Below are 12,751 nucleotides of genomic sequence, written 5' to 3'. Positions count from 1 at the left end.
ACCATGCAAACTTCTTACCGCAACAAATCTTACCAGCCGCCACGCAAACTACAATTTTACGGGTTCCACCTCTCCTACACGATGTTACTCCCACACTGAGGAAGCCAACCGCGAACACTTGTCAAGCACGCACAAGCACGCACTTCACCGGAAAAACCTGCATCCGCCAGCGCAACCCGAACACCGCCGCATCGCCAGACACGAACGCACCGGACGTCTTATCTTACAGGTCACGACGACTTCAGATGTGTCAATTTTTCTTCCCCACGGAAACTTGCTTGCTTTCTTGTTTGCTTGCTTGCTGGAGCCCGAAGTCATCGAACGTGTAATGTTATTGGTATTGAATCTAGTAGATTCTAAAATTTCAGCGACAATTCACAATCTCATGTCCTGGTTTTACTGCACTAGTGCCATGTAACTCTAGCAGAAGTCAGCTGCTTAAAATAATTCTTGTCGGAACTACCCACTCGTCATGACAGATCCATTATTGCGATCGAAATTTCACTTGAGATTTGCACTTGCCTTAATTTCTTGCAATAGCTTGTTACGTGTTGTATTTCCGCTAGTAAATGCCATGTGATGAAGTCGACAGTCAAACTGGGCAACATGAGCCAGAACGTAAGATGTGACGATTTCTTCGTGGCTCAGATCTTCCATCGAGGTAACAGAGACATTATTACACGACTTACGTATGCTGCATTCACGCTTTTGTGGCGTACCACTACTAGTATTCTGATCTGCATCATGTTTTTTTTTTTGCTGTACTTCGAACATGTTCAAACACGTCACGCCAGTGAGAGTAGAGTCCTGATCTCACTTCTGATGTCAGCACACGTCAGGGATGGCTGAGCGGTAGTTTCATCATCACTCGTATTCGATTGAACTCAGTTTAGTTAATGAAACTTTTTGAATAACAATTATTGAAACTCAACACACACAACTTTCACAATGACAGGATAAACCGACAGTTTCGTTGCACATACCGACAGACCGACTGACTGAGACGGACGGAATGACTGTCTGACACGGAATGCCACGACTCTGTCCACGTACCGCCATTTTATACTGTGGCGTTACGTAGTCTACCCTTCATTTTGTGATATTTATCAAAACAACATCTCATCATTTAAAATAATAATCAAAACCACCGTCTTAATATTACTAAAAGTCGTTATCCACGACAACTAAAAGTCGTTATCCACGACATATATATAGTGTGCCAGTGTGAACCTAATTAAAAAATACAGAATTTCCCACACATATACATATATAGGTAAAGGTAGGTAAATGGTGTGATAATACTATTTTTTTTATTCAACGCGTTATTGGCAAGATTTTTGTTTGTAGTGAGTTTCCGATATGTCTGTGCTGTTGCAAAGCGTCAGACTTGAAGGCCGAAGATTGTGAGTAGGCGCGGACAAATTTGTCCACAAAAAAGTGTAAAAATCACTTTTAGTTATTTTCGGCAGTTGCCTTAAACAATCCCAGTGTAAGCTGCGACAGTGGCCGTCTATACGATTTTTATTGTCATGACGTCAAAAAAGGAGCTGCGTTCCGCAATGTGCTTGAATTCTTACCTGGTTTTACATTTTTACATTAACAATTATAACGAAAAAAAGTAAAAATAAAATAATAAAATCTACTTTTATGGTTTAATGTCGCGTTTTTATCGTTATTGTATTATTTCCGACGTTTCCAATAGATTATAGTTTTTTGTTGGCGCCTCAACGGTCAGTCGTTCGTCCGAAATAAAATAATGCAATATAATATGTAATAAGTATACCAAATGTCGAATTAATCCGACGTTTTGAAGGGGCTCAAAATCATGTTCAAAGATTCCGTTGCACACTAACGTACATACGTCTGAAGCTAATAAAAGCGTATTAAAAAATCGGTTATCTGTAATGTCGGTTTACTGATGATAGTTGAACGTGACAACGTCATAAGAAAATACTGATGGAATGATTTCATTTTCCAAAAGAAAATTTTAATTTTATTTGTTTGATAGATATTTTGTATGGACAATTGAACCCACATTCACTTTTCACTGAACTTCATGCTTGACGAAAACATGTAAATGTATTGGAGTTTACTCCTTTAGAATCGATTTACATATATAGGCCCGGGGTATGAAAATTATGGGGACCAAAATCGTACTAGCATGTCACACGAAATGCGTTATGCGCCTGATTGCGCATGTCACACGAAATGCGTTATCGCAGGTGACGCCGGGCTGCTGCGCCGGCAGTCCGCCACAAAGCCTCGTACTGATCGCGCGTTTCTCTCATTATTGTATTTTCATATCGAGGGGTGAAAGGCTATTTGGTTTAAGCGACATCTAGGGTGATATTGAGTTATATACATATACGGAATCAGCGAATTTTTCTCCGTCGAATGATGCCGGATTTATTAAAATCAGAGCCCTTTTTTGGCGTTTGAAACAATACTGTTTTTGGGTTGTTTCCAAAGTGGCAGTGTATTATCCAACGTTGATTTTGAATATTTTTTTTAGTAATGTACTTAAACCATACAATGATATTAAGAGACGAGACATAAACCAGTTACCTTTTCTCAGAAAAATAATCCAATAAGAGTTAAAGCGTGTTTCCTGTTTCAATTTTTTATTAAGCAGTAACTTAAATCATTTTGACTTCTACCAATTACATGGTGTGATGTCTCTTAAACCGTCTAACCGTCGTTTGTCCGTCACCCAAATACGACATGGAGTGTCGCTTAAGCTCTTTCAGCTGCATCTATTTTCCATGCAGGTTGCTACTTAAATCAAGTAGTTCTTTTGTTTCAGATATTTTGCTTAGCCGTTAAAACATTTTGGTCCTATTATTTTATTAAATGCATGTCGCTTAATACAGACAATAAAATGAAGTAATGCAATATGAAACATTTTTTCGGTATAAATAAAAATACGGGTCGGTCTTTCAATCATTAAATTTTAATATGATACATTTCATTCATGTCGCATGATACCATATTTATTTCATCTCCCGGGAGTTAAAAATCGTGATCTTTCAACCGGACTGCCGCGCGCAGGCGCTTCAATCGAACTCCAGAGTGCATCGAGGAGTGACGTGACGCGCAGTCGCCGCCAGTGTTTACGTAAAAATCTCATCCAAATCAAATGAAAGTAAAATTTTCAATGAAAGATAATGCATCCGAAGAGATTATACAAATTATTGCGAAACCTAGAGCTATCAATCGTAGATATAATTCAAGTTTGCCGATTACCAAAGCCAAATACATGGACCTAAAGAAATTGTGTGACACTGGGGTTATACCCAAGATATTTCATAAAGAATACATAAATCTACAACACTGCAATTCCAAAGATGTTCTACTGGATACTAATGTAGAAGATACAGTCGAAGAAAATGATTATTAAATACGTTCTTTCTTATTGCATTATGATTATTATCAAGCATTGGCTGTATTTTATAATTACTACAAGTTTTGTTTATTGATTTGATATTTTTTATTTTGTTTTTATTAGTTTAAGTTATAATTAAACAATATTGGTTGTGATTAATTATAGTCTTAGTAAGTTTTATGACAGCCGATCTCAAGTAATACTGAATAAATAATACCTAATTATAGTTGATTTTCCTACATTCAGACTGAATTTACTTGATTAATATCACATCAGTAAAAGTAATAATACTTTATAATGTACAAAATACTAATACGTATTAATACTTTAACTGATGTGATAATAATCAAGTAAAATCAGTCTGAATGTAGGAAAAGTCTTGTGAAGTCGTCGTGGCCTAAAGGATAAGACGTCCGGTGCATTCGTATCGAGCGATGCACCGGTGTTCGAATCTCGCTGGCGGGTACCAATTTTTCTAATGAAATACGTACCCAACAAATGTTCACGATTGACTTCCACGGTGAAGGAATAACATCGTGCAGTAAAAATCAAACCCGCAAAATTATAATTTGCGTAATTACTGGTGGTAGGACCTCTTGTGAGTCCGCACGGGTAGGTACCACCGCCCCACCTATTTCTGCCGTGAAGCAGTAATGCTTTTCGGTTTGAAGGGTGGGGCAGCCGTTGTGACTATACTGAGACCTTAGAACTATATCTCAAGATGTGTGGCGCATTTACGTTGTAGATGTCTATGGGCTCCAGTAACCACTTAACACCAGGTGGGTTGTGAGCTCGTCCACAAATCTAAGCAATAAAAAAAAAATAAAAAAAAATCATGTATAATGAATTAATTATAGTTGATTTTCCTACACTCAGATTGATTTTACTTGATTATTATACGAAATATGAATACTTTAACTGATGTTGTTAATTAATATGTTGTATATTAATCAAGTAAAATCAGTCTGAATGTAGGAAAATCAACTATAATTATTTATTATATTATTATAATTATAGATGATTTTCCTTTTTTTTTTTTTTTTTTTTTTTTTTATTGCCTTTGTAGGCAGACGGGCATACGGCCCACCTGATGGTGAGTGGTTACCGTCGCCCATGGACTTCAGCAATGCCAGGGGCAGAGCCAAGCCGCTGCCTACCGCTTAATACTCTCCACAAGCCTCGTTTGAAGAAGGACATGTCATAGCGCTCGGGAAACACCGTGGAGGGGAGCTCATTCCATAGCCGGATGGTACGTGGCAAAAAAGATCTCTGGAAACGCACTGTGGATGACCGCAGTGGCTCCAGGTAGTATGGATGAACTCTACTCCGGTGGCGGGCGGTGCGATGGTAAAAACGAGATGCTGGTATCATCTCGAACAATTCCTCAGAGCACTCCCCATGGAACATACGGTACAAAATACAGAGGGAACTGAAGTCCCTCCGCAGACCCAGAGGCTCCAGTCAGACTGATTTTACTTGATTGTTATACAAAATATTAATAGTTTAACTGATGTTGTTGATTAAGACTAAAAAATAAATAAATATAATTGATGTTCCCACATTGAGACTGATCTACTTAATTATTTTTCTAAATAAATACTTTAACTGTTGTTGTGTTTTGTGTATTTCTTTATTTATTCAATATAAGCACCTGAGATTTTCAGTGATTGCGATATATTTAGGTTGTTTTAACAGCCACTGATAGTATTAGACGTAAAAAAATGTAACATCAAACGGTAAATTTTCAATATTATATGTCACATAAGTAAATTCGCCTGTCAGTCATTTTAATCTAAATTGGTAGTTGAGATAAATAGCTTGCTACTATTAATTTTGGGCTAAGTCACTTCATGCTTTTTGGCTTACTCTGAAAATATATTGCAGCGTCGCTTATTTTTTTTTCCCTGTAGCCAGTTGTGGTTATGAAGTCACTTAAATCTTTATTCCATACTCTGAAAAATAAGGGCTTAAGGCAATTTGTATTAAGCGACGTTTATCTTTGTAATTAAAGGTCCGTTTTATTCGGTATTAGCATCAACAACTTGATGTTTTTAATTGAATTTCAATTAAGTTTACTCCATTCAAATTGCTGAAGAAGTTTTTTTGTTATGATATTTTTTCCAAAATTTTAAACTTTAAATGGCTCTCGTGTAAAGTTGCAAAAATGTCGCTTAAACCAAATAGCCTTTCACCCCTCGATATATTTGTTAGTCGTTTGTTTTGTGTCTCGTTAATTTGTTAATAATCTGTAGTGTATCGTGTTGTCGTAATATAGAACTATTTCTCGTATTGTTTCGTTTAATTTTTTATATCCAGTAAACTCCAGTCGTGCGTCGGAGCGGACACACACACTTTTTTATTATATAGCAGCTGTCCACGCGGATGCATCGATCACTCAAGTACGAGAGAGACAGATGTCGAACGTTGCCGAACGCGGAGGCCGATTGTGCCTCTTTGTCGCTCGTTGCGCGCTCTCGCTTGCACTTCAAGCCTTAAATGGAACGCCTCAGAGCGAGGTAACGCCGCATAAGTCATGTTTTTTCGTGCGTACAGCCGGCTCCATCGAATTATAAGACGTTGTCACGTCAAAAGTTAGTTTAATTATCTCTACGATCCTCGAAAACCGAAGAAGACACCATTGAACAATAATTTCATATTTCATTTATTATAACAGGAAAACGGCATATCGCTTTGGCTCAAACAATATCAGATATAAAGCGCTTGGTAGTGTGGAGTCGCTTCAGGGCGGCGTGACAAACGACATGCGGGCTCGTGACTCGAACCGTCAACTTTCTTATCTGTGCACGGCTGGAATGAAACAAGAGTGCGAATTACGCCCGGAGCTTGTGTCGTTTTGATTTATTAAGTGTTTCACGGCGTCTGTCTTGCGAATTATTCATGGAAGGGTTATATACGAATGTTGGAATTCGATTTTTCGACTGTCCAAAACACAGCGAAAGATTTGCGCTCAACCCATTGACCTTTTTATTCGAACATCCCTAAAACTGGCCGTCCTTTATAGCTCTTGAGTTATGCTGATGCTATGCTTCCAACCAGGGACAAACGGCGACGCCAAAGGTATGATGAAGTAACATATGTAACTACAAAACCATGAAATGTAACCAAATCGAACCATGAAATCCTGTACTGGATACCTCCTCGATTTTTTTTCTTGCGTATCAGGTGATCCTAGCCCAACACTTAAATAGGTGTTTAGTGGTTATCGAAAACTATTGACATCAAAGGTTCGAAATCAATGTCACAGTTGTATAGCAAACATTCATCAGTATTTTACTCGTTTCCCTCTATATTCTAAAACCAAAAGCATCTCCTGTTGTTTCAACTCGAAAGTAGATTTTAAGTGGCAGGGACGGGACTATAGTTTTAAACTATTTTAAGCAAAGGCCTACACTAAAACATAAAAAAAAAACTATTACTCATGTCTCAGCCTTATCCGTCTAAGTCCGTATATCGAAGTCCCGAAGTCAACGGAAAAAAACTAAAGTTACTTTCAACTCAGAAGATAATTCTCTCTAGAGTACCGTAAGACTCATTAGAAACATAGGTATATGCTCCCTCTGGTATATTCTACAGCAACACAGAAAAATCTGAAAAGTCTACCCACCCAATCCAACCAATATTTTACTAATGTAAGCTCGACTGGATCCTTCATTTTGGTGTAGTCATTACTTCAACAAGGTAACCCTAAGATTACCCGGCTTTCACACAACGACAACAATACGACGACAATCTTGAGACATGACCTCTAATTTTAAGTGCATCAAAAATAAAAAAAATATTTAATGATATAGGAGTAACAATTTATATTTCACTTTAATCTAAGCTCTCGGCTTTGATAACCTTTCGTATGGCAGCGTCCCGGTCCGGTCAGCTATATTATCTGGCGGCCGCCATAATGGAAAAAAAGCCTTGTCTGGCAGAGGTCTATCTTCCCCCTTAATTCTAGAAGATACTTTTTAGAAAAACTGTAATTAAACTGCTTTATTGTTCAAAACCAGTGCATTATGCTATAGGTTTAGAATCACAAAGGACGAAGCTATTATATTTTATACTAATAATAACTGCAAAGGTGTGAAAATAGTAAATTAATTTAAGTCAAATATGCAGATTTAGATTTTGTTCCAATTTTAGGTATAAATACTGACAGAAATATTTAATAAAACAACTAAGCGATCATATTTGTATTTAATTTGCTTTGACAAACACTATTTCAAAACATAATCCTAAGAATTACACATCATTCTATACAAAAAAATATCAGTAGAACGTTTACAAAAAATCGGCCGCAGTGGTAGATCTTGCGCCGGATGTTGAAAATAGCTCATGTTACAAGCTTAGTTCTGAGAAATATATTGATCAAGTGAGATTGAAATGTATGTTTATATTGATGTTTGGTTCATAATCTCAATTGTGTTAAATATTTACGTCTGAAATATGTAAGATTATAAAGATATTAAGATTCAAATAAAACCTGTGTAAACTAAGAAAAAATAGGTATATTCAAACAATGATCTGTACTGTAGTATTCAATTATTTTTATGAGTTAATAATGTATTTCCTAAAACATGAATAAATTTGCAAAAGGCTTGTAAGATATAAAGATGGTGTTTTCATACAACATTTATTAGAAAATGATGAAATAAAACAACAATTATTTACTAAGATGGCACGCGAAAACGGCTGTCTTAACGTGGATGCGACTTTTTACCCTCCGTCTGGCGAATGACCGGGTCCGGTCAGTTACTGTATTTATATTATTTCTGTTGTTTCAGAATATTATTTATTTGTTCTTAGAAAAAAAAATGTATAAAAAGTTTTTTTTTCAGATTATTAAATCAAAAATCAAATTCAAATTCTCTCTCTAAATCAAATTTACTCTTACAAAAAATGTACATACAATCAGACAAAAAAATACTCTTAAGAACTTAAGACGAAAAATTTTAAGACAAAAAATCAGACAAAAAATAAACTCTTGAAATATGTCAACAATGTTTTGATAGTCTTAAAAAAAGTTAACATGTAGGCTACTTACAATTGAGAAGAAATAATAATTAACATAGGTACATAAAATTATTTGGCCTTACCCTATTATTATATTAATTGTGAAGTTTCACAAAACATGTGAATACGCACACAGGTTTGTCGCAACCTACGCAATACGTTACCGTGCGCTTGCCGCACACTTTACATGGGTGGCGATGGCGATTTGTGCTGTTTAATGAAGTTAGCCGCGGATATTCGGCGGGGTGATGGCGGCTCACCTCGAAAATGGTATCTTGTACCCTGGCAGAAAAGACATATGGCTGCATTTTCATTGAATGCCTACGCAAAAGGGATTCTACCAGGTTTTTTCTAAAGCCCCTGTGGTCCAAGACCTCCGTGGCGGTCTGTTTATGTATGATATAGGCATTCAACACAGAAACATTAAGTAACCTTTTAAACAATTTCTTGTACCAAATTTGTGTCCTCTTGCGTTCAATTGGGAATGCAGCCAACATTTGATCTTTTTTATCCACGCCACCCATGCAGATGTTGTAGTCACGTATCAAAATAAGTTTTGTTACTCCGTTTTTAGTGGAGACGGCATTGCCATGGTACGTTGAGATCGTCGCTACGCGGTTCTGATCTCTCCATATTATGCAATCGACATCTCCACTGGTATAGCCTACTACTTGCCCGGGCTTCATCTGAGATTTTTTCAGATTGGTCAGTTCCGTCGGGACATACTTGCGGTTTGTCCGCAACGTACCGACACAATCAAACCCAATCGACTTGAGTTTTCGGGCAAGTGCTGGGGAATTGTAGAAGTTATCCATCCACAACGTGTACCCTTTGTGTTCTAAACCTTTGATAAGGTTAAGAACCAACGCCGGTGTACTCGCTGTGAATGGATCAGCCTCTGAGACTGTAGGCGAAGCCTTATGGGCATGGATTTTAAATCGCCATAAATACCCCGTCTGCGACTCACATATTTCGTAAGTTTTTATGCCCACTGCTGCAGCTTTGTTTGGAATAAATTGGTTGATGTTCAACCAACCTTTCCACTGCAGCAGCGATTCATCTAAAGCAATGTTCTGCTTCATTATATATAATTCCGTGAACTTGGAATTCAAATGGCTAATCACAGGCTCCACTTTAAAAAGCTTTGCCTGTGAGGGATCCAGGTTGAGGTTTCTCAAGTTCTCGGAATTATTAAAATGTAAGCACCTGCTGAGTAACTGGAACCTCCTAAGCGACATATATACTTTGAAACCTGGAGTGGAGAAGATGTTTTGTTCCGTATTCCAGTACTCTTCAACCCGGTTCTTTATGACGATTCCCATCGCCAGTAATATTCCGAAGAACACCAATAACTCGTCTACATTGGTTTCTTTCCATTCTGTAATCCTACTGGAGGCCTGTAATTCCCCGCCGTCCAACATTTCAGCAGCTAATTGTTGGGCATATCTATTTGTTTCCTGCACAATAAATTCCATGAACTCCTGGTCCCAAATTAGTCTAAAAATCTCGTAAGGGTCACTTACAGCGACAGTGGGACCAGAGTGTTCCTTAAAAGATTCACGCCTTTCTGTTGGCGGTATAGGAGAGTCAGGGAAAGTTCCCCAGTCAAATTCAAAAAAATGACTAGGCTTCATACCGGTATCACGAGCTGGTGATGTAGGTGCTGAAATGATGGAAGGCGAGGAAGATGTCACAAGAGGTTTAGTTGCCGCCGCCGTGTCAATCTCAATCTCCTCGTCGTCCGGAGTGTCCATCAGTATTCCAGCTGCCCGGGGGATAATCATGGGAACGATTTCGTCGTTATCATTCTGGCTCTCATCATCGCTGTCATCGTCGTCACTTCCTAATTGAATATAATAGTACGTTTAGGTCTTGAGAAAAGTAAGCTTGTGCTTGTGATTACAAAAAACTTTGCGTAAGATGTTATCAATAGCTAATTTGAAATCGCCCTATGCCCTATACTAATTATTTAGTAATTTAGTGCCAACATGCACATAAATTTACATCGCAAATTTACATTTATTAAATTCTTACCATAGTGCAACAAGTAGCAAATTTCAGAGTCTCGTAGCGGTCGACGTAGCGATGAAATAGAATCTCTGTTCCTGTGTAGTACAATAGTATACATTTAGAATCAACACCTTCCTCTCCCATCATCGCATTCTTCTACATTGAAATATGAAAAATACCACTTACGTAATATCATGTTCTTGGTCTGGGCAAAGCGATCGACGCACACGTTTATGTGACGGCGAAGGACTACGGCTGCCATGTACAGAAATCTGTATATTATATCTAGAAGATGGCGTGCTCGTACCACTGCCGCCACATTCAACGTACCTGAAACATCATACGTTATAAGTATTATAAAATCAACTATCACGATATTAATAATAAATTATTATGATAAAAAAATATACATTGCCGGTGATGGCGGAATCGCAGGTGAAGACAAAATTACTGGAATGTCCTCTCCGTCAGGTTCATAATTTCGGCTGAAAATAATAATGTATTGTAATATTGACAGTTAGCTAAATGATGATGGTGATAAAGTTGGCAAATAAATCAAAAATAAATTGGGTGAGGATTGATACTTACGGGTTCCATGAACGCTTACTTCGCTCCGTCAATGCCTGCTCTATCGGTTCCCCAGCGGGCAAATCCTCAATTGCAATAAGGTTAAATCTGTAAATACAATCACATTTATAAGACAATGAAGATCGCGTCATGGAGGAGAGGCTTTTCTAGCAGTGGATTCAGGCTAATTATGATGATGAAATAAATGCACATTTACTCATGAGATGCAGTGTCACTACATAAATATAAAAAAACTGGCTAATAAATATAAAAAAAACTTAAAAAAGTGCGAATCGGCCTCGCACACGAAGGGTTCCGTACCATTATTATTAATATCGAGCAAAAAGTAACAAAATATCACCTATGTTGTATGCGAGCCCCCCTTAATAATTATTTTATTTTGTTTTTAATATTGCAGCCACAGAAATACATGATCTGTGAAAAATTCAACTCTCTAGCTATCACAGTTCTTGAGATACAGCCTAGTGACAGACAGACAGCGAAGTCTTAGTAATAGGGTCCCGTTTGGGTACGGAACCCTAACAAGTACTTAAAATTGAAGTTCCATTAAAAACAAAATACTAACGCGCAACTTGCCGACGGCCTCTGTTCAACAGAAGACCGCGGGCACCCCCTTCCTCTACCTCGTACCCTTCCTTTTCGTGAACCACCACGTGTGGCAACACTCGAACGACCTCCGCGAGTGCGCACGCCTGTTGCTCTTGCACTGCCTCCCCTCACCCGCAAACTTCTCTCACTATGAAAATCCAATCAAAAGCGCAACATAAGCCACATGCAGTTAACTGGGTGCAGGAAAAAGACATTCAAATTAGTTTTAAATAAAGCGCAAGTGCAAAAGAATAAAAAAAGAAAGAAATAAAAAAAAAGTTTTCCAAATTATTTGTCAAAGCAAACCAAACACCATATAAAAGTAGATCCAATAGTCTTATCCATATTATGATAGCGAGCGAACAAAATGGCCGCGTTGCCCGAAATAACCTAACTGTCATCGTCCCGGTCCGGTCAGTGGAGGGACGCGTGTTATTTTATTCGATATTTCTCTAATTAATGAAAGATTTGAATAAATTTACAATTTGGAAAAGGTTAATAGTTAAGTAATTATTTCATTGTTTCCATAAATTACACAAATCTACCAATATTTGGTGCTAAATGAATGGTTTGTTTGGCCGACATGAGCGTGTGCTAAGCCTGAGTAGGTGTTAGATATCAATGTTTTACCACGAAAAGCGTGTCAAAACACGTACAAAAACAAAGAAATATGCTTATTACATACCTTTCCATCGCTTTTTCAAAACTTTATCTCGTTATACTGTCGTCAACCACTTAAAAACACTTGAAAATAGACGCACAAACACTTCCAACTACTCCGCGTTAGCAAGTCCGGAACAATGAGGTTTTTTTTCTTAAAAACATATGTAAGTTTACTTAAGAAAGCGTCTATATTTTGTCTTTGTTTAACGTTCTAGCAGTTGTATGCGTTAGAACACTGCAGAACGTGTTTTAAAGTGCGCTTTTCGAATGAAAACAGCGGCATCAAATTACTGACCGTTCCGGTCGCCTGCCAGCTAAGCGTTTATTTTATCATGACCGGAGCGGGAGGCTGCCACCATGGCACATTTTTTCCGATGGCGTCTGCCATAGGAAGGGTTAAACGAGTTTAAACTTTGTAATGAATGGCTTTTATAGCAAACGCTTTTAATAACACGTTGCACTGATACAAGCCTTTATCGTCTTCTAATTTGTCTAAAC

The 12,751-nt window shown here is 37.7% G+C and overlaps 1 protein-coding gene across 2 annotated transcripts; it reads right to left on the bottom strand.

The window, feature by feature from the left end:
* Positions 1–7,573: 7,573 nt before the first annotated feature.
* LOC119628541 (piggyBac transposable element-derived protein 4) lies at positions 7,574–12,598 on the bottom strand. 2 transcript variants are annotated; one of them, XM_038011120.2, is made up of 7 exons: positions 12,276–12,598; positions 11,568–11,738; positions 11,003–11,089; positions 10,825–10,899; positions 10,601–10,744; positions 10,439–10,509; positions 7,574–10,247 (listed from the first exon to the last, which is right to left on the bottom strand). In XM_038011120.2, the coding sequence occupies exons 1-7, from the start codon at positions 12,281–12,283 to the stop codon at positions 8,500–8,502; spliced, it is 2,304 nt and encodes a 767-aa protein (XP_037867048.1). In that variant the 5' UTR covers positions 12,284–12,598; the 3' UTR covers positions 7,574–8,499. The 2 variants fall into 2 exon arrangements, with proteins under 2 accessions (XP_037867048.1, XP_037867049.1); XM_038011121.2 differs by lacking the exon at positions 11,568–11,738.
* Positions 12,599–12,751: the final 153 nt, after the last annotated feature.

This window comes from Bombyx mori, chromosome 5 (assembly GCF_030269925.1).
Source record: "Bombyx mori chromosome 5, ASM3026992v2".
Classification (NCBI taxonomy): domain Eukaryota; kingdom Metazoa; phylum Arthropoda; class Insecta; order Lepidoptera; family Bombycidae; genus Bombyx; species Bombyx mori.
The sequence above is the reverse complement of the archived record's forward strand: the minus strand, read 5'-3'. Positions and strand labels throughout refer to the sequence as shown.